Source organism: Archocentrus centrarchus, chromosome 6, assembly GCF_007364275.1.
Source record: "Archocentrus centrarchus isolate MPI-CPG fArcCen1 chromosome 6, fArcCen1, whole genome shotgun sequence".
Classification (NCBI taxonomy): Eukaryota; Metazoa; Chordata; class Actinopteri; order Cichliformes; family Cichlidae; genus Archocentrus; species Archocentrus centrarchus.
This window is the reverse complement of record NC_044351.1, coordinates 32,057,644-32,081,219: the sequence shown is the minus strand read 5'-3', so window position 1 is coordinate 32,081,219 and position 23,576 is coordinate 32,057,644. Positions and strand designations below refer to the sequence as shown.

Sequence of the window (23,576 nt, the reverse complement as noted above, 5' to 3'; positions counted from 1 at the left end):
GTGCACGTTGCATACATTAAGAACGCATTTCTGCAGATATCAATGTCAGAAACTGGACTGGGATGCTGGGAGATTTCTGTGGTTTATGGGACTGTTAACTGAGGAGGATAACAAGGAGCTACATGTGCTAAGAACCAGAGTGGTGGTTTGGAGCTTATTCATACTTAAGATACATACCCACAGGTAATAAAGACCACCAGAACCTTGCTTTATGTGAATGACTTTATGCAAGTTTAAAGGAGGTATCAGAGGCCCACTCACAACAACAACGAGCACCACGTCTGCTGCAGGCATGGACAATTCTAAGTATATATCCTCCTGAGACCTTATGTCCTCTGTAGTGGTCACAAAAAAACTTTTTCTCCTCAGTTTTCAGGAGGATATAAGGTTTTGTTAGCAGCCAAGCTGTCCAAGAGTTAAGTGCATTTGATGCCTGATTTTTAAGTACAGAGTCTCATCCGATCATTCCCGAAGCAATTAAGACTAAAATACAACAACCATATTGACGGCCGGTGAGGCATCACTTCTCGGGCAAGCAATTTACTTGAGGAGTGCAGAGTGTCAAGGTGAGTGTGTAGCGCTCTGTTAACTACCAGCTGGTGAAGGATGACAAAGAGAGAGAGAGGAAGAACTTTACACAGCAGCAGAGAGTAATCAGGGACTTGCACATCCTTACAGAAAATTACCACACAATCAATTACTATGACACACACACACACACACACACACACACACACACACACACACACACACACACACACACACACACACACACACACACACACACACACACACAGTTAAGTGCTGACTGGACTCCTACAAGTTAAATTTAAATACATTATGGTATATTTTAACCAACCTTCCAGGTTCTCTCTTTTCTTCCTTAGCCATCGCTTTCTTTATTCGCCGTCTTCCTCTGCTCTTCATGCTTCAGCTCTTTACTTCCCTAAAACCTGTTCCCTCACTGCAATGAGAATTTCTCTGCACTGCCCTTTCCACCACAGGGAAACTGCATCAGACCTGTGCAGGTGGCTGATTTAGGTGTTTTACAATGGAGAATAAATTACACAAGGATAAGTGTGCGCACAGTAAAATTGATGAGTAGCAGTTAGAGTTTGATTTCTGCTCAGTCAGGCCACGGTAACCTTGCTAAAAATATGGGATGTGGAGCTAATTACACGAAAGATGGCCTTCAATCATAAATCTTCAGTGTGACCGTCAGTGTGTGTGTGTATGTGTGTGTGTTTGCATTTGTCACCTGAAGCAGTATTGATGGTCCTGACAGCCTCCCTGGCGCTGACTCTGTTATTAGGGGGATAGTCAGGGACAGTGTTTTCGTAGCGCTTCCCTGACATCCGTGGACTCACTTTGGCAGGTAGATGACTGAAAAATAGAGAGACAGAGAAGGATGGAGGGGGGGAAAAGAGAATTAGATAAAAAGCAAGGAGGAGGGAGATAGAGTAGAGGAGAAAAACAATAAAATGCCCTGGATTGGTAAAATTGGCTTATGCAAAAGTGAAATAAAAGAGGAATGAAGGTGAGATAGAAGGTGATGAAAATGTGATGAAGAAGAGGAAAATTGGTTTGTGTGTGTGCGCGCAAGAGCGACACATGTTTTAACCGAAGAAGATCTGTGCTTGAAACACTGCCTGGTTCCCATTACAGCCGCTGACAATCCGAGTTTTACACATAATACCGTGACACATGTGCACGGTCACGAACAAACACACATGCGCACGCTCCCAATTTCACACATAACAGCCAGCGACACCCTCTTCGGCTCACCCCGATTGGCTGTGCTGCTCGTCAATCGCATCCACGGCACTCTCCACAGAGCTCAGGAGAGACTGGATCTGATTGGCTGACTCCTTCAGCAGGAAACGGGTCACAAATTGCTCCACGTTGGTCCCTCTCTCATACACCTGGAGAAAAAACAAATAAAGGAATGATAGTGTGTCATTTATAATTTGAGTTCTCTCAAAAATTGTAACACCAAGATGTCTATAAAGTCAGTGGAATGTTTTCTCCCCTTTATCACGTCTTTCACACAGCACAGCACAGCACAGCACAGCACCATACCCTTCCTGTCTGTTACTCTCCTGAAGAGATTTTCCAGCTCAAATCTCTTTCAGTTCCTTCCTTGCACTCATTTAATGGTTGAAGAGCTTCTCAAGGTGGACAGACAGCAGGCACGGAGGCAAAACAACAAGTAAAAATAGACTAGTGCCCTGTATTTGGAGTACACGCCAACTGATAATATGTATGCGATTGTAAAATGATTGTATTTCACAAACTAGAAACTTAAAATGAAAACGCAGCTTTACTCCACACCACCAGCTATAATACTACTCTGCTGTATGTGCTGCAGACAGTGGCGAGTACTGTAAATGGAGACGGAGTCACTCTGCTGGACTTCAAAATCATGCCTCAGCATGATTACAAATGCATACAGTATGTGTGATAGGCCAGTACCTGCCGTTAGTGTCAGTTTTTAATTATAACTACACATATATACAGTTTTTGGCCTTAAATGAAATGTGGACACCTTGTAAGTTTAGCTGTGGGTCTTTGAAGGGAAGTCTATTCTTTTAAAATAATTGACTTATATACTGTATGACAGAGCTGTAAATGTGGATGTAAATTTAATATATATTTTTTTAAACCTGAGCCAAACATTTTCAAAGACAGAAGTTGAAAAGAGGACAAGTGACATCCTGACAGCTGCATCAAAGCAGGAGTCCCCGAGCTGCTCCGCTGGCAGGCTCAACACAGCAAACTATCACAGGAGTGTTTCAGATAAGACTGGCGCTCCTGCTTTAACTCTCATGACCTTATCACAGCAACCTTTTAATTATTTAAGGGTCTGAGGGTTTGCTTAAAAAGAAAAAAAAAAAAAAAAGCCCCACAGTCAGTCCAATCAAAACAAGGCACAGCACGTCTGTCAGATCTGGATTTCAGGATGGGTGCATGAGGCTGTACTAGAAGTTCACATTTAAGGAGTTTTAAGTTATTTTGTTTCTTGCTCTCCTAAAAACAAAAACAACAAAAAATTCTAGGAGTAAAATTGAAAATCTAGTTATTAATCTCTGTCTCTCTTCCACAGTGTGTCTTTTGTCCCATCTCTCTCCCCTCAGCCCCCCCTCAGCAGATGACTGCCCCTCCCTGAGCCTGGTTCTGCTGGAGGTTTCTTCCTGTTAAAAAGGGAGTTTTTCCTTCCCACTGTCACCAAGTGCTGCTCATAGGGGGTCGTTTGGACTGTTGGGTTTTCTCTGTAATTATTGTAGGATCTTTACCTACAATATAAAGCACTCTGAGATTGCTGTGATTTGGTGCTATATAAATAAAACTGAACTGAAAGCAGTAGATTAAGCAACATGCTTCTTGCTCTAACAAGTTTGGATCAATAACATGTCTGTACAAGAAATTTGCTAAATTTTAGTTAGAATGATCTTTAAGCCTACTATTTACAGTATTTATAAACTAAAACCTTGACATAATGTTAAAAAACCCAGTTCATAACTAGTATTTTCTCACTGTCAAGCTGCCATTTCATGTTGCAACACTGTAAAAATCTGTAATTTAACACAATTTTCCAGTTATTTCTAAATACACGAATTAAGGATTAAATATGACTTAAGTTTACACAATATTTCACACAAGTTGCACAATAAAACCCAACTAATAACAGTATTTTTCTAAGCCTAATTATATGTACTACAGCAGTATTTGACTGTATTATTAGGTAATTCATTTTTACACATTTAAATATTTTTTGTTTAACATAAAAAATCTGCAAAAATTATGTCATGTAAATTAAAGCTTTTAATTTTAATTTTATTGGATGTGATACTGTGTTTTCATTAAAGCACGTTTGATATATAACAGGTTTATATTAGTGAGTCAAAAAAACATGAACAGTACTGAACTTATTCTAAAACACACAACTGCAGCTCTAGAAGCAAAGATAAAGCCCAATAAATCATGATCATAGGAGTAATGGGGAGTCTATTTGTTGAATGTGCCACGTTAGGGCGTCAGGTTGTGTTTTAATAACAGAAATTCGAATTGTATTTTTGCTGCTTATGTCTGTCGCACTTTAAACGCGCTGGAAAGCTCGACAGGCAACAGTGAGAACCCCCAACTTTCATGTACCGCTTAAGACATGTTTAAGGCCAAAACCTTTTCAGAATAATACATGCACTCTGACTATTGAACACCAGGCCATAACTGACTGCACATACACTCCAGAGAGTGGAGTCAGTCGGTCATGTCAGCTTTACTGTCAGAAGTCACGTCAGATGTCACAGCGCAGTGATTCAGGGAGACAATTAAGGTTCCTGTGCATTCAGCCATTCTCTGCTGAACTCCAATCAAAGACAAAAGCTCCCGCGAGACGGCGAATCACACAGGCCGCTGTATCGACTTCCATTATCACAGTCAATGGCTTTCATGCGCACACACACACACACACACACACACACACACACACACACACACACACACACACACACACACACACACACACACACACACACACACACACACACACAAGCGAGCACTAAAACAGCCAAACAGACTCGTCTTTATTAGGTCATGTGCAGAACAGTCCTGTGAGCTGGTTCTGGTTTTTAAAAGCATCCAGTGAAAGCACAGCTAACAGCAAAAACAGAAGTCACTGTGATTACAGAATTTAGGCTTGTGGTCCAATTTGTACTTGCTGTTTTATTCAAGAGGCGCTGATGACACATTAATGTCTACCATGCTGAGATTCAATTATCTAAGTGGGGTACACGTCTGAATAAACAGAAATGATAAATAGGAATCTTATCGGGTTTCTTGAATAGTTTATAAGGGCGTTATGAGTTGATCACGGGCATGTAATCTTTAAATAGGAAACATGCTGATAGATTCTTGCCAGTTATTTGGTAAATTCAGCATGTTTTTTCTTCAGTTAAAGTTGAGCACTAGCATTTATTACAAACCAGAAATACAGTTAGGAAATTCCCTCAGGTTAAATGTAAATGCACGTGTCTTATTAATCAACAGATTTGCAAGAAAAACGATTAGAGGTATGATGGCAGGTAGAGGCTGAGACAGGATTGCCCTTAGCACTGTTATCTACTGTAAATGTTTGGATACAAAACAGACCCAAGATTTAATGCAACAACATAACAGAGCCACTGAGCCATCATCCAGGGACTCAGTGGAGTCCTAAACTGTTTGTGCATGTGTGGGCATAGATGCATGCGCCACAAACAACAAGAAGCGTATCCGTTTCCTTGTAGATATTGATCATGTCCTTAATCCGCCGCTCCACATGTGTTTTGACCTTCAAGCATTGACAAATTTAACATGAAGAGAAATTTAAATCACACCTAAAATGGAAGATTGCACGAGCTCACGTGAACGTGTGTGCGCAAGACTGCAGATCACAACTGTAACTCTGCGCCGTTTGAGCACCACTTTGAAAAGGTTGGCATCAAAGCAAACCATGAAAGTAAAATTTGGCAAACTGGAGAGTTGGAGGGACACACAAGCAACCATGAAGCTGAAGTATGAAATTTTAAAGGCACTGTGGAGAATTCAAAAAATTCTCAATTTGGGTATGCAAAAAAACCCCAAACCCCCCCAAAAACAAACATACCACCAGTATAATTTTAGAGATAATATGGGGTGCCTTAATAGCACACCATTCCCCAGCTTTCCTGCTATTGCTGCAAGAGAGCAGAACTAGCAAAGGCATCCAAATTAATAAATGTAAACATAAAACTGAAAGTCAGTATCAGCGTAAAATAAAAGCAGTGGCTAAGCGCCCACAAAACCTGCCACACAGAACAGATACAGCAACACTGCAGCAGGGCCCGGGGCTGTGAACAGTATAACAAATATATTTGTTATACTATCTCAGGGTTCACACCCTTTTAAATTTTAGAAATTAGATTTTAAAGCTGCTTAGAAACAAATACCTTGAAAAAATGTGCGACTTTATCTTAGATGCTGATGAACAGACAAAGCTGTCAAAACACTGTGTAGACATTCATGCTTTACTGCTGAGCTACACACAGTTTTAAAATAGGGAAAAAAATCCTAACACTGTTTTCTCAAATTCAGGAGAACCCTTGAAGGTAATGACTGAACAATGGAGGGCATTTTACTCAGCGCCTGTATGACACCAGGCTGCAGAACCTGTGATTTTACCAAACGGAGCCACAGGTCTGCTGTGTGACTGAAATATTTGGGGGCAGATAACATTAAGCACAAAATTGAAATCTGAACCAGATTTGGGCACAAGCCAATGTATCAAATTTAGGTAAATGTGTTACAAATCTGACACTATCCAAACTTTGATACATTTGTACCAATAAGCCAATATAAATGCAGCCTTCAACCTTTGGGGCTCTTGGAGTTCTGGTCCAGCTTAAACAACTGTAGAACACTGACTAAAATATGCAGTGAGTGTAATATGTGTAAGGCAGAGTGTGTATCAGCCGTAGTCCAGTCTGTCTTCCTGAGTCTTCCTCTATCTTCCTCCTCTCACTCTCTTTGCTGAGCGTTTCCCATGAGCCCAGCTACAAAACCCAGGATATGAAACCTGTGATCTATAATTCACACAGATCACTGACCCAGGAGGAGATACACCCTCCCTCTCTCAGCTGGCTCCCTGAATACAGCCTGGTAATTAGCTATGGTGTGTATTATTCCCAGCATCTATAAGTGTGTGCCTATCTCCATAGATAAACTGAGTAAAAGTGTGTGTTAGTGTGTTGAAATACAGAGCTCTCCAGAACGCTGCACCAGCAAAGCTTAAAATTTTGATTGTACTTTGGCGTCTCATTTTTTAAGCATCACCATGCCAAAGACTTCCTTTGAAATGATGCACGTGCGTAATGTATCAACACGCCCTGACAGGAATTTTTAGTACAGAGCCAAAGTGGCTTGGTTGTTATAAAAAATAAAATAAAATAAAAGGTGCTGCTATAGCTCAATGGGCTGAGCAGGTGACTAATGTCCCAAAAGGCTGCAGGGGTGTGGGTTTGATTCTGACACACTGTCTAATAAAGGTGATACATGGTCCAAAAATGTAAATAAAATACTGGTAACCTATTAAATTTGTGTCAGGTAGGTCACTCAGTCCTTTGCATGTGCTTCTTTCCGCTCGCTTGCATTTCTCCCCATTTACTTAATGTTACCAACAAAACTTCTTCTTGAAAACCACCCATGTATGTCTATCAACATGTTGTAGAGTCTCTCTCTCACACACTCACACACACACACACACACACACACACACACACACACACACACACACACACACACACACACACACACACACACACACCTCCATCTTTTGTGGCAAGATGGAGGTGGCTGATTACAGAACATTGTAGGTGGTAATCAGTGATTGCAGAGGTTATTCTTGTTAGGGGAAATTATTCCATCCTCAGCCCATCCCCGATGGGGTCACATGGGCAGGGATGAGAGGCAGCATGTTCACCTCCAGTTTGATTGGCACAAGTGGCTACTAATGCCAAATTACAATAAAACACAAGCCGAACACTTCTGGACTATAATAAAAGACGAGCACATACCCAATGAAGGCCATTTGATGTGCTGCCATACGTTCTGTAAAGTTAATCACATAACTTAATAGAAGTAGTATAAGCAGCTGTGAATGGTCCAAAGAATGCTGCGTCTTTAGTATGGTGATGTTACACCCCAGAACCTGTCAGTGACTATATGTGCAAACAGAGTGATTTAAATATGTGATTCATTTTTCATGTGCCAACAGCTGTGGTTACTTTGACTCTGAAGCCAAATTTTCTTTTATGAAGAAATGTTTCACTCTGGGAAAAATACACTCATTTGCTCCTTCCTGTGATACTTTCCAACAGATTTGGTGGAGTGCTTTAAAATATGAAGCTTTCAGTCAGAGTGGTTTAGCTTCATATAAAGCCTGCGTATATATACTGTAAAACTATACTGAAGAACAGAGAAAGATCACAAATTAATACTTAATAAATCAAATTCTTTAAATTATTTGCTTAAACTGTACTGAGAAAAATCTACACCGTTTCTTATTGCTACAGTGAGTCTGCCGGGCATCAGAGCAAACTTTGAGGTTCTGAGCAGCACTGGTGGACATAAAACTTCTAAGGATGTTTTACTACAACCAGGTTCTCTTCTGTTATGACCTAAGGCAAACAGAGACTGTGATAAATGCCTGCATCCTAGTAGACCAAACTGTAGGAATTCAGTAAGATATCACAGAGCACCTTTGCTCCATATCTGCTCCAAATTCGGGGCAGCAAATTAAAAGAAACTTAACACCATCTGAAATATATTAAAATAGAAAAAGTCTGAAACCCTTTAAAGAACTTACATCAGTTATATAATATACTCTTCAATAAAGTGACATGCTTCAGTGCAGGGTGTTGCAAACCTTTGTACACAGCAACCTTTTGCCATATGCAGCTTTCTTCCTCTTGCACTTTAAAGCTACATCAGGAATACGACTTCATTAAGTCTGACAAAATGGGAGAGGAGAGGTTAACCTAAGAGCTTCTGCTCACAACAGCATCTGCCAAGATGTAATGACTGGGTTCGGCATGATGAGACAGCGAGGGGCTCTCCCATTTTAATATAACCCCAAATTAAGCTGTGATTGTGGTGTTGTTCAGTCTTAATGATGTAACAACAGTCTTCCCAGTTCACAGTGCATCAGGACAGATACAAAGCCGTTGCTGGCTGACCATCTCTCAGACAGACGGCTGTCAGAGGGAATGCAAGTGTTGGTATCGATCCACTGATAAGTCACTATATCCTTCAGCTTAGCGTGAAGGAGTTCGATCAGTCTCAAAGGAGAAGAATTGAGTGAGAGCTCTTAGAAGGGAATGGACGTACAATCAGGAGCAAAAAAAAAATAAAAATAATCCAACAGAACATTTAGCTCTACACCATGGTACCATGCTAGATAAACAGCCTGAACAATGGTGCACCAGATGGATGGGCTGCTCCAAGGGATCCCACTATGTTAACTTAAGATCCTCATGTGAGTAGCTATAGGTTTTTCAAAATAAAAGCTTAAAAACATTCAATTAACCCTGGGCAACCCAGCAGGGAAGTATCATGCCCTGACTTGTGTCCAGGTAGCATGCTCTGCCATGTCAACCCTCTTCAGCCAGAGCCATCAGGATTACTTTTCTGCAGCTTCCAAGGTGGCTTGGATGGCTTTGTTCTTTTGCAGTCCGTAGATCCCTAACACCCCTAGGACTCCGTATAGAGACTGGCCTGCAAAGCCCCTACACCCCACCTTCACGGGCTCCCAGCATGCTTTCCACCCCTTTCACTCTCTTTCTTGCCCTGGCTTCACACAGGGCAGTCAACTCCAGCAAGATGACTTGCTTTGACTCTCTGCACAACAGGATGTATCAGGCCTGAGCGTGGTGGTTACAGTGAGGTCCGGGAACCTCAACTGTCTCCCTGCATCAACCAGGAGCTTCCAACCTCTTGTTGTTGCCGGTAGCCTGCTGCACAGCTGTTGTTGGGGCCCCGGCTCCTCGGGCAGAGTTGACAGGCTTTGGTGGGTGTTGCTTCTTGCTGTAGTTCATCCCAGCATGAATGGTGTCTGCTAAAGCCCAAAGAACTTGAGAATGGCAACAGTGGTATTGCTTGGAGAGAGCTTAAAGAGCTTGGGACAGAAAAGGTATTGCTGGTGGGCATGCTTGCATGCACTGGCTGGTGAATGGTGGCACTCCTTCCCTCAGGTTCTGCTAGAGTGAGGTTTTAGGTAACCTCTAAAGCTCTTCCAAATCGTTGCCACTGAGCCCACCAAGCTGTTGTGGTGCAGCTTAGTTTTGGCTAGCTTTGCCTCATCTACATACCACTTCCTCCCTGTTTTGACTTCAATGCCTGCTGAGGAGAACTTCAAATCAACAGCAACTTACTACAGCAGAACTCCTCTGGCTTGGGTGATCTTGAACTCCTACAACAGGCTACTGACAGGAAGCTGGTGTTTGATGCTGTGCCCTTAACGGACGATACTTACAGGCTCAAGTTTTGTGGCAGGTCCAGCCATCTGTGCAGAAATGTGCTGATTTTCCCTCTCAAACCTTTCTATAGTGGTGGTCAGAATTTCATAGATCAGCAGTCAGAGGAGCCAAGGCAGGATTCCATGTTGGCACACCCAGGCTTTAAATTTGCCAGGAAGTCCTGATCTGTCCACTGTGGTGAGCCAGATGTTGAGGTCACCACTGGCTGCCTGTTGCACTAAGGTGTCCCTCAGATTACTGGTGAAAAGTTTGCCAAGGCTGCTGACTGGCTTCTGGGAGAGAGATGGAATCTGACCATCTCCACTAAAGAAACAGAAGTTATCTTATACTCCTCCTTTCCTGAGAACCAAAGACCTGGAGGTGGCTGGCTGGCTTGAACCTCATTCTTGCCAGTGAGATATGCCACACAAGCTCTTGCAGCAGCCACCTACATCTTGGAACCAGTGTAGTCAGGTCATCCATGAATACTCTAGTTAGAGGTTGGCAGGGTCCTTGACTTAGATATTGCAGTCCACCTCTGACAACTTCACTATCAAGTTCATAGCCAGTGCACAGGGAAAGTGAGATCATGCAGCTGATTATGATGCCTTTCTCCAACTGGTGCCATGCTGTTTTCCCTGGAGACACCCTCAGACAAAAGCTGTTGTAGTCGTTGAGGATGAGACTGGATATTCTTGGGAATCTGATAACTGAACAGGGCTTTTCCCACCAACTTGTGTTGGCAGTGGCAAAATCCGGCCACAGTACCACCAAGTCTCTTCTGCTTCCTCAAGCCTCTCTTATCAGCCAGGTTACTACAACCTTGTGCTCTTTGTAGACTGGAACACCTGGGATTCCTCCTTTCTGTACTCTGCTCTCAGTGTAATAGAGGAAATCCCTGAGGTGATTTGCAGCAACCTTGAAGAAAATTTCACACTGAGGAGCAAGATGGTCCTGAATTGCTCAATGTTACATCCTCCTCCTTCAGAATCCATGTCTCCTGGATATTCTCCACTGCTGCTTCCCTCCTCCAGATCAGCTTGAGGATCTTCCAAAAGCACTCCCACAACTTAGGGCATTTCTTGAAGATCTTATATGGTGCTAAAAAAAGAAGCCCTGGCTGACTTGATGACCTCCCTGACCTCTTTCAGTGCCAGTTCCCTGCTGTCAAACTGGCATATGAAAGTGTCACATTTGCCAACTTGATCCCTCAAGCTGTCACTGAGCGTGTATCTGAGGTGGCCATAGATATTCATGACAGGTGATCACTGGGCTTCTCCCCCGGTAGCTTCCTCACAAATCCAAATGAAGGAGCTGCACTTTCCTTGCCCCTTCTTCTGTGCCATTCAGTATGCCAAAGGGTGGCTGGCTTCTCACTCAGCATTTTCCTGAGTTCAGCAAGGGCTACTTTTTCATCCTTCAGTGATTTGAGCTCTTGCCTAAGCTTTCCACCTAGTGGGTTGTGTACTTTGATGCCAAACCTGGCATCACCTATAGTGATTATGAAGGCGCCCATTGTCCAGAGCCTCTGTTCCACCGCTCCCTTGGCCACTGCATTTAGTGCTGCAGCCACATTTTCATCAAACTGACGCCACTGCGCCTCTTGGTTGACGGCTGGCCATAAAACCCGATGATGCTCGGTGGGTCTAGATGAGGTTGTTGCTTGTGGTGCTAGGAGGTGGGGGTTCCATCTCACCATCTGCCCAGTTGGTTACTGGCACTGTGCATTGCACTGCGTGCTCCCTCCTCAAGCATCCTGTCTTGGCTTAGTAGATTTTTAGCCCCTTTGGGGTTTTGTAAACTTTTCTGCACTTCTGGTCCTTGTATTGGTTTGTTGGGGTGCTAACCCTCCCTACCCTACAGTCTCCAGCCTTTTCTTGGAAGTCAGTGACAATAGCATGTTGAAGTTGTTTTAACACAGCTTGTGGTGCAACCTGGACACACTGTCAGTGATGTCTGATGATATGTCCAATACCTGTTGTAATTACTCACTGGATGGACTGGATGTGACACAAAAGTTGTAGAAAGGTGATTATAATAGCCAGTATGTGTAATGGCTGCAAAATGGTTGACTAGAATTTCAAAGAATGTCACCACAAAAAAAAAAAAAAAGAAGAAAAAAAAAAGACTTAACATTTCACCATAAGGACAATAAGACAAGAAGAAAGTCCATGTCAAAGTAGTGAAACGCACAAAACTCCTGCCTTCTTGTTATCTTGAGAGCAGAGCAGAGAAGAGCAGAGAGAAGAGCAGAGAGAAGAGCAGAGAAGGGCAGAGAGAAGAGCAGAGCTCATGTAGCTTGTGAACAGTTTCCTGTCCCTGCACTTCCTTTTATCTCCTAACAGCTTCAGGACATATGACGCCCACATCTCAGCCTACCCCTGTGTGTCCTCTGGAGACTTCTTCGGCTGACTATTTTTAGATTTTTCTTATTACTTTCTATTGGTTTGATCTTATTTGCCATGGAAACCAATAAAAGTTGTTTATGTTACAGGACGTCTGAGTTGTCTGCTATTTGAACTCGTGTTTATTTTCTTTCATTTCACAGCTTAAGACGAATCATATTTTATTTCATGAGTCTCACTGCAGAGCCAACATTGCCTCCTGACACCAGGCCTCCATCTGTGGTGCTAACAGGAGCACAGCTCCCCGGGGTGGTCCACTATTCTGAACTAATCCTAACCCCCACGCCCCCAAACCCTGCCTCAGCTTCATACATCACACAATTACCATAGTATCAGAGCAACCTCAGTCAGTATGTCTCTAAGCAACGCCATTTTAACTTTATGGAAGTTATATCTAAGCAAATACACCTCTAATAGGAGAAACATAACATTCCTCATGAATGTCTGTTCTCATTGTCTGCCTCAGTAATCAAATTTAGCCCCCCCCTGCCTGTTTTTCTTGGTTATTACTCTCCACTTTCCTGATCAGTTTGTTTTTTTTTTTTTTACTCCAAATGATTATCTTCTTATTAAGACATCCCAGCTGCACTGCTCGCTGACCACAGAGAGCTCAGCTGGATGTGTACACTGCGAGTGTGTGAGGCTGAACACTAATGGTGGACTTGGATGGCTGACCACCCGCTTCTCCTCCTCTGGAGACATCTACCAGGCCATTAGCATGAAACTAACCTGAGTGTGGACACATACACACAGCGTGCGTTGCCATATTTTATTCTCTGTGGGATTTTGTGGCCACCATTTGTGATGCAGCCACTCAAAACAAAAAAAAAAGAAAGAAAGAATTCCCAATGTAGAGCTTATTAAAACAGTCTCTCTCTCTCTCTCACACACACACACATACACAATGAACATTATATTATATATATATATATATATATATATATATGAATGAATGAATGAATGAAAGACTAGTGGCAGGCAATAAGCAACAACTTCAACACATGCATCCATCTTCTTCCTCTTATCTTTTTCAGGGCTGCAGAGGGGCTGGAGCCTATCCCAGCTGCCACAGGGTAAGATGCAGGGTACACCCTGGACAGGTCGCCAGCCTATTGCTAAGCAACATAATCAATAAAATACTTTGACTCACTGAAACGAGAGCATAAACTTCTTTGACAGGCTGCACTACACAGTGTGCCAAAGTCAGGTAATTCAATTGGAAATGCTCCAAAATGTACCACCATCACAAACACTGGACTATGTAAGCACCCAATGGTGAAACTGGATGTATAAGCAATAACTGCAGTTATTGGCTTCTTTTTTCAGCACCAGAGGCTTGATGTTGGTTCCTGCTTGATGAGCATGAATCAACATTGAAAGCGACACATGGGAAGCCTCATCTAAATTTTCCACAGAACTCTGAAGACTAAGAGCCGTTTCAGTGGGACAAGAAGATGGCCCACAGAAGCACACAAAGTCAGTGTGAAAGGCATTTTGTGAACAGCGCCAGGACGACTGCCATTCCCAAATGAGACAAAATAGCCATAGTGGCACCGCTCCAGCACCATGGACAACCAAGAGAGCTGATATAATGGTCCCTATAATTACTGTTTTTATAATCACAATTTTTTGATACATTTGTTCCAATTAACAAAGTTAATTTTTGGAGTTGAATGTCATTGAATAAAATCATCGAGGCACCATCTTGTAAGTAGTTTTCCTAGTTTGGTTTTTAAAAAAGCCCCTTTCAAAAAACAAACAAACAAAAAAAAATCCAGTGTGTAGTACTGAGAAAGAAGTGTGAGCGCTGCTTCTGGATGCCATCAGAGTTTAGGCCTCCTTTTCATCATCATCATCATCTAACTATATCTGACCAGTGCAGAAAGCAGAACTAAAGAGGATGCAGCTGCAGTAAACAATTCTCACCAGAATTTGCTCATCTTTCCACAAACAAAAAGACTTGTACGACATTACAATTCTACATGTAATTTAACATGTAGACACATAATCATGGGGATATTTGTTTTTGCATTCAGGACTGAGAAAAGCTATAAAAAGCAAAAGATAATACAGCAACATTTGGTCTATTGGCAAGATCTGACTGGTGGAAGTGACTTCTGGAAGTGTGGAAGTGGTTAGCAGGAGGCAGCATGCCTGAGTTTGTTTCTAAACAGAAGGCAAGCTCACAAACAGGCATCAGAAACATCCACACTCTTCAGATAGCATGCCAGCATCACAGGCCCACAGAGAGAGAGAGAGAGTGATGGGGAAAAAAAAGGAAGGCGAGGAGGAGGATGGAGGTCGAAGGCGGGGAGAAACAGTAGGAGGGAGATAACAGGAAGGAGAGGACGGAGGATGGAAAAACAGGGAGATGGATGGAGAAGAGAAAGGAATAAAGGGGATGCAGCGACAAGAGGAATTTATTGCATGTTGTGTTGAGCTCTGTTTCATTTGTGTGTTTTAATTTCTCATTCAGTCAAATCTGGATTAAATCACTGAGCGGAGTTCGATCCCTCTCCCTTCTCCCTTCACCCAATTATCCATCCATCTCCCCATCTTTTTCTCTCCTTTACCCACTCCCACAGTCCTCTGCATTATTCATGCTTTGGGTGTAACTTCATCAGTCAACACACTGACAAAACACACACAGACTCACACACACACACACACGCTGCCAGTTCTGCCTCTCTCCTTCACTCTTTCACATACACTCACAATCACATACACAAATTATTCATGTCCTATTCAGTCAGTAGCATACTTGGTAGATTTGTCAGTCACATGTCCACCTCCACTCTGTAGAGCACTGCAGCACTTTGACAGGAGGCAGGCAGGTGCACATAAAAACACACACGTAAAGCTAATACAGTAACACGCTGGCTGCTTTAATCCTCAGAGGTGCTGACTGGAATCACTCCATCTACAACACTAATGTTGGGCAGAGAAATGGAGGATGGGCTAAACTATGATGGCTACTGCTGCAGAAGCTGGTTTCACTGGTGAAGATGAAAGTGACAAAGGCTGCAGGTTCAAAGTCATACACACACACACACACACACACACACACACACACACACACACACACACACACACACACACACACACACACACACACACACACACACACACACGTAGAAGGGAGCAAGGAAACCTATACGAAGCAGAAAAGACCAAAGCAGATCATCTACGCTGCTCAGTAGGAAGGTGAAGCATGGAAATTGAGAGAGATTGCTTAAATCAGTAATGTGCAATCTTTTTGCCATAAATTCATGAAAAAAATAATTTAAAAAAAGAAGGGCTGCAGGCAGGGTTTCAATGCAAGAAGATGCCAGAGGCCCTGGCAGCCAATTAGAGGCAACCATTTTCTCCCTCATTATCTCAGTAAAGTCATGGAAGAAATTAATTCTCCTCTGCTAGTGTTTGCATGTTCAAATATCAAAAAGAAGAATCTATGCCAAGGGTTCTTTGAGACTGCACTGAGGCACAGCTTTGCTTTGAGCTAAATGCCAACATGCTCACAACTGTGCTACCATACTGAACTTTTAGCATGTTAGCATCTGTACATTAGTAAATAGATAAACAGTATTCCACTGAGACAGACAGCGAGGTCAGGTCTGCAGGGACATTGGTCATGAAACAAAATATTTTTATATAAGTTGAATTATATACATATATATATAAAAATGGCAGTATCTCATACATTTCTTACTTGTAGTTGTACTGTAATTCTTTATCATCAGGATGTCCCAGTGGCTGTCTCAATAGCCTTCAGCTGACCCAAAATGCAGCAGGAGCTAGAAAGAAAGCCATTTTTCCACATCAACTTCTTTTGATTGGTTCCATGTAAAATCCAGAATTTAACATCCTTACAGATGCATGCCATGCCCTTCATGACCTCATAGCACCATAAAATTGCAACAGAGCACTTACTTGTGGCTGATTTGTGATTATGGGGGTTTCCAAAAGTTTAAGGCTCTCAGGCAGCTCTCCTGTGGAACCAGCAGGAACCAGAAGGCAGATGGCCTCTCTTTTAAGATTCAGATTAAAACTTAACTTTTTCATGAAGGTTATACTATAGCTTGGGCTGGATCAGATAACCTTAAACTACAGCTTATAATGCTGCTACCATCCATGGGCACCTCTCTTCTAACCCCCTTTCTTTCATTCTCCATGCACTAATAAGCCACTATTGCAGGTCATTACCATAATCCTGTCTCTCCTGTAGTGTGTGTGTGTTTCCCTTTCTCTTCAGCCTGCACGTTCCTCATCGCTGCTTACTGGCCCATCAACATGCCTAGTGTTTATACATCAACTCTTCCATTTTCTTTCTTTTCTTAACCCAACCATCCGAGGCAGATAATAGACTAGATATAAAAGATGGACGTCACCCATTGGTTGGTGAAGTCCTGAAGAGAATTTAGGTTTAAGGTACAGTCCCACCCTGAACCTGTTTCTATCTGGTTCTGTCTGAAGCAAGGATAAGTCTTCCTCTCCACTGAGAGTGTGCACAAAGTAATTAATAATTTAAATGATCTAATTATTTTACAACATATTCAGGATTTATCTTCCTCATTGTGATGCTAAAAACTCAGTCTACACAAAAATTTGGTGCCAATCCATCTAGACGTTAAACTTCAGGAGGTTAGGTGCAGACTACAGGCACTTTAATGACGAAGCATCCAGTAATTTCCAATAATGTTTCAGTCGGTGCTAAAAGGTGCTAAACAAGTACAGGAAACATGGCTAAACATTTACAAATCCGGTAAAAAAATGTGAATATTTTGTGTAAAAAATAAGAATTTAAGTTTGATTCCAACTTCACTTAATCCCAACTGTATAAGACAAGAGAGCAGAAAACTGAACTTAAATTTTCCTTTTACCGTTTTCTTTCACTTAGATCAACAACAGTGAGAAAAAAAGTCTGCAGCTGAGACAGCTCTGCTAGGCCTGATGATGTTTCTGATGGTACCGAACATTAGTCCTGAGAGTTAGGTTAACAGGAATCAGTATTCTCAACTAGATGTGGTATTTCTGTAGGTAATCCTCCAGAAGTCTAGCTTCTCATTTGAAGGAAATGTATCAGCTACAGAGTAGCTAAGGCAGCTTAGTGCCACAAACCACTATATAACCCCTTCACTTAATAGTAGAACAGTGTTGGGAGAGGCTCTACAGCTCACATAGAGATGCCAAAATATTTCTTGCAGCGATTATGGTAGGTTGAAGTTCAACATAGCAAAGCGATGTATCACGGGAGCTGAATGTTGAAATGAAACCGTGTAATCAGTTTCACTGACAGAGCTGCTGAGCTTCCTCCTCGTCCGCACTGTGACGGCAGCCATGAGAAAGATGTCGAGCAGCTTTTCTGACCTCTCTCATCTCTGTCTTTCAGTGTGTATGACCTATTTCTTTATCTCAACTCCCATACTATTATATCACCTCCTACCCTTCATTCATCATCTTCTTCAGCTGTTCCGTGCGGCATTTTCTGCCCGTTTCTTCCTCCTGTCTCTACAGATATGTTCTTTTGTTAAATCCTGCTCTCACCGTTTCTTCATAATTAACTATTACTTGCCTTCTCTCCCCCAGTACTAACTTTACTACTTAAACATAAGCTGGTTTCAGCATCCTCCTCCTGGTTACCATGGAAACTGTAACCCTGGTGACCAGGTTCTAGAAGCTGAGGGATGCTGTTGCTGTTGGGGTTGAAACCACTTAGTAATGCATGTGCATGTAAGATACAGTTTGCAGGTGTCTACGTTGCTGTCGACACCACAGAAACACAAAGACGCTGCCTGTGCACAAAGTCACCTGGAGACATTTAGAGCTCCATTATCTTTGCAATGCAGTTTAATGTCCATCCATCCATCCATCCATTCGCTTCCGCACATCCTGTTCAGGGTCGCGGGGGGGCTGGAGCCTATCCCAGCTGTCATAGGGCGAGAGGCAGGGTACACCCTGAACAGGTCGCCAGCCTGTTGCAGGGCCAACACAGAGTTACAGACAACCTTTCACACTCACATTCACGCGCTCAGTCACACCTATGGGCAATTTAGATTAGCCAATTAACCTAACCCCAGTAAGTGCATGTCTTTGGAATGTGGGAGGAAACCGGAGTACCCGGAGGAAACCCACGCAAGCATGGGGAGAACATGCAAACTCCACACAGAGAGAGGGAGAGGCCTGGGCCAAGGTGGAATCGAACCCAGGCCTTCCAGATGTTATTCTAACTGTGAGGCAGCAGTGCTAACCACTGCGCCACCATGCTGCCATTTTAATGTAATTTAATTTAATGTTTTTTTCTTATTAAGAAATGCAATAAGACTCTTGCACCATCCATCCATCCATTCTCTTCCACTTATCTGGGGCCGGGTCGCAGGGGGCAGCAGCCTAAGCAGAGAAGTCCAGGATTCCCTCTCCTCAGCCACCTCCTCCAGCTCATCCAGAGGGACCCCAAGGCGTTCCCAGGCCAGCCGAGAGATATAATCTCCCCAGCGTGTCCTGGGTCTACCACGGGACCTCCTCCCAGTGGGACATGCCCAGAACATCTCACTCAAGAGGCGGTCAGGAGGCATCCTAATCAGATGCCCGAGCCACCTCAACTGGCTCCTTTCGATGTGGAGGAGCAGCGGCTCTACTCTGAGCCCCTCCCGGATGGCCGCACTCCTCACCTTATCTCTAAAGGAGAGGCCAGCCACCTTTCAAAGGAAACTCATTTCTGCCGATTGTATTCGCGATCTTATTCTTTCGGTCACTACCCAAAGCTCGTGACCATAGGTGAGGGTAGGAACGTAGATCGACCAGTAAATCGAGAGCCTCGCTTTTACACTAAGCTCCCTCTTCACCACGACAGACTGGTGGAGCATCCGCATCACTGCAGAAGCAGCCCCGATCCATCTGTCGATCTCCCGCTCCCTTCTCCCATCACTCGTGAACAAGACCCCGAGATACTTAAACTCCTCCACTTGGGGCAGGAACTCGTCCCTGAGCCAGAAAGGCCACTCCACCCTTTTCCGGCTGAGGACCATGGCCTCAGACTTAGAGGTGCTGATTCTCATGCCGGCCGCTTCACACTCAGCTGTGAACTGTTCCACTGCGAGCTGGAGGCCACCCCCTGATGAAGCCAACAGGACCGCATCATCTGCAAAGAGCAGAGACGAGACTCTGAGGCCACCAAAGGAGAAGCCTTCCGCCCCCTGGCTACGCCAAGAAATTCTGTCCATAAAAATTATGAACAGAATCTGTTCTGTTCAAGACTCTTGCACAAATGTTCAAATTATTTGAATTAGAAAAATATTTTTTATTGCACACCTGCAATTCTGCAACCACATTTACCTAGTCATGTTGCCAACAGGCCGCAATCAGGTCAGCAACTGTTCTTCATTCAATATCCACGACTGTTTGGCTACAGAACCAGACTCAATGTGCACTTGCATGCAGCTCATCAATATAAACTGAATCATCAATATATTTGCTTTACCTCCAAAACCATAAGTTTCCTTTTCTTGGTGTTTTTCTATCTTAGCATCACTATCAGCACGCTGTATTTCCAAACTTAATTCACTCAATAAAACGAATTTGTTAGACGTGTCCATGTAGAGTCAGCTGCTGGAAACTGGACCAGGAAGTAAGGGTGGCTTTTCTTCTTAATGAACCAACTAACTGGTTGTTAAAATAATAATTAAAAAAAATTATTGTAATTAATTCTCAAAGCAATATTTATTCATATATTCAGTTATATTTTTAACATGCTTGAAAACTCTTAGAAAATCAGGCTTGCTCTCCCAAGGCTAAAAGTTCAAGACCACAAGCTCCGTTTCAAGAGTGAGACAATCCACCACTACATTTCACCGGTACTGTACTCTGTATGAATATCTCCATCATAAATCCACTTTAAGTTCTAATGAATAAGGCATGAATGCTGCACAAGACAGCCCACCAAGAATGCTCTTATACCCCACACTGAACCAGATGACATGTTTTACAATCTTCACCCCCCCCCATTCATTCACACATCTTCCCTCACCATCACCCTTTCACCACACCCATTCACCTCATCCTATTCTTCTCCTTCCATCTCCTCTTCTTTCTTCCCTCTTGCCCTTTCTCTGCCTCCCGATTCTTCTCCATCAATCCTTCACCCCTCTTACTCTCCTCATCCTGTTCAGATGTTATTGTGCACGGACCAAAATGCCCCCCTTCTCCCCGTGATCCGCTTCACCTTAATCTTCATGAAGAAAGGAGAGGATGAAGAGGATGAGGTGTGGGGAGAGGCAGCAAAGGCTTGGGGGTAGAAGAAGACAATGGAGCACAGATGAAAGAGGAGAACATGACAGAAAAGAGACGTAGAGTAGGTGGAGGAGTCGGCTGGAAAGCAACTAAAAAAAGCTTATGGGGGGGGGGGGGGTCACTCACCGGCACAAACACAGTTTCCTGAACAGATTCTTTAAAACAACAACAACAAAAACAAAACAAAACAAAACAAAAAAACAGGCCTAACAAGATTTTACTTGCAGAAAAACTGCAGTTCCTGCAGAGATGCGTTGGTTGGCTCAGTGAAAGCCTGAAAAAACAAACTGCTTAGGAAAGTAGCTCATTAAACAAAGCATTTATACATGACAGAGTGGACAGGAAGATGATGAAATTTTCTCTCTCTCTCTCACACACACACACACACACACACACACACACCCCTCATGGGAGAGGACATTACTTATCTCCACCTGCTGGACAGAAAGCCAATTAAAATAGTTTTCTGGAACCACTTCTGACTCTGATGCTGCCATAAAAGCTTCCAGAAAAAAAACGGGAAACAAGATAAACAGTTCAGAGAATACTGGATAACATACAGGGTTTGAGGCATTTCAATGCATTTTACATCATCTCTGCGGACTGCATATTTGTTCTCTGTATAAATCACAGTATTCACAGCAGTCACCTGGGAATATGAGAGGGGGAGTTACGCAGCAGACATGAAGGCAGGCTTTCTGCAAAGTTTTCTCTTAAACTTTTCCCCTGCTTTTAATACTTGGATGGGTGCATCTTTGATGTTGATCACAAAACTGGGGGCTTGCTCTGTAAAGCTGGTTTTGCCACAGAAACCACACCTAACTATGAAACCAGGTGAAGCCCACAGTCCTGAGTGGGATGTGCACGCACAGACAAAACATAACTGGGCAATCTTTTGTCCTAACAAGCTGGCTCCGTGTAGACTGACATCAACTCAACCTGTATCCATGACAACTGTCCCTAAAGTATCCAGCCTCCATGGCAACTGTCACCATGGTGACTTGAAAGAACACTTGAGGTGATGCCATGCTGACATGAGCTGCAGCAGGATAACACCGGACACCTTGATTTATTTACTGTCACAATAATTACAAAGTCAGAAACCTACTTTTAAAAGAAAATACAAGCCTCTATTATGTAGTTTGAATATCCAACTCAAAGATTTAATCAACAATGCTAAGTTTCAGGGGTGCAAAGTGGCCAGCTTGGCCTCATGATAGGCCTTTCCAAGCACATCTGCTAGTGGATCATGAATCAGCAAGGGCCAAAAGGGTTGTTGATCAATAAATATCAGATTCCCTCAGCCAGTCATGTGACCAGTCAAAAACTCAAGTCAGGGAAAAATAGTTCCAGAGCAAGTCACGCTTTTCTTTAGATGTTGCAGGGGGAAATGATGTCAGCACACAGCACCTGAAATCTGCAGCAGATTGTGTGTTTTGTGTACAATAATTGTGTACAATGATGATTCAAACCACCTATCCAAAATGGTTTGATGAAGCCTTTCATATGATGGCGTAACTTGTTGGCTCATAAATGACTGCAGTCATTCTCTGATAATAAGATTATCATTTTGATTTGTTGTAGCAGAAAATTTTATGAATACTAGCTCTGTGAAGTGTTTCTGTCACAGTTTGTTCTGTCATAATTAATACTCCCAGGAGGACCCAATATGCAGACAACAGGGAGTAGCAGATGGAAAAACAAGGAACTTTAAAAGGATTTAACAATAAAGGTGACATGTAGTGAGAGGAAATCCCACTAAACTAAACTAATATAATCCAAAAATCAAATGGGAACATCCACATAAAAAAGCAGGGAGGCAGCAGAATGAAAAAAAAACAGCAGGAGGAACCCAGACACTAGTGAGGGTGGGGAAAAGAACAACGGCAGGAAGTAAAAACACAAAAAAGTCACATGAGGGGCTAACCTTCAAAATAAAATAAAGGAAGTAACCTGAAAGGAAAACCGAGAATAAACTCGCAGAGACCAAAAGACAGAAGAGGAACAGAAAGAACTTCAAAAGGATAAAGGAAGAGTAAAACACAGGATTTATAACAGAAACCATCGATGGGGACAAGAAAGAGAGCATATCTCTCCCATATTGGCTTCTCTTCATTGGCTCCCTGTTAAATCTAGAACAGAATTTTAAATCCTTCTCCTCACCTTCAAGGTCTTGAATAATCAGGCCCCATCTTATCTCAAAGACCTCATAGTCCCGTATCACCCCAACAGAGCACTTCTCTCTCAGACTGCTGGCTTACTTGTGGTTCCTAGGATACTTAAGAGTAGAATGGGAGGCAGAGCCTTCAGCTTTCAGGCCCCTCTTCTGTGGAACCAGCTCCCAGCTTGGATTCAGGAGACAGACACCCTCTCTGTTTTTAAGATTAGGCTTAAAACTTTCCTTTATGATCAAGCTTATAGTTAGGGCTGGATCAGGTGACCCTGAACCATCCATTAGTTATGCTGCTATAGGCCTAGTCTGCTGGGGGGTTCCCATGATGCACCTTTTTGTACTCTGTTTATACCCCACTCTGCATTTAATCATTAATTATTAATCTCTCTTCCACAGCGTGTCTTTTGTCCTGTCTCTCCCCTCAGCCCCAACCGGTCACAGCAGATGACCCCCCTCCCTGAGCCTGGTTCTGCTGGAGGTTTCTTCCTGTTAAAAGGGAGTTTTTCCTTCCCACTGTCACCAAGTGCTGCTCATAGGGGGGGGGTCATTTTGACTGTTGGGTTTTCCCTGTAATTATTGCAGGGTCTTTACCTTACAATACAAAGCACCTTGAGGCGACTGTTTGTTGTGATTTGGCGTTATATAAATAAAATTGAACTGAAGTGAATCATTAAAAAGCCTGAC

At 42.9% G+C, this 23,576-nt stretch overlaps 1 protein-coding gene across 1 annotated transcript in view; it reads right to left on the bottom strand.

Moving 5' to 3' along the window:
• The window catches only part of necab2 (N-terminal EF-hand calcium binding protein 2), a 136,070-nt gene that overhangs the window by 58,996 nt on the left and 53,498 nt on the right, over window positions 1-23,576 (bottom strand). Inside the window, exons 6-7 of the mRNA XM_030731195.1 lie at window positions 1,786-1,922; window positions 1,259-1,383 (exon numbers count right to left, since the gene is read on the bottom strand). Coding sequence (XP_030587055.1) covers window positions 1,259-1,383; window positions 1,786-1,922 — 262 coding nt within the window. The remainder of the gene's footprint in view (window positions 1-1,258; window positions 1,384-1,785; window positions 1,923-23,576) is intronic.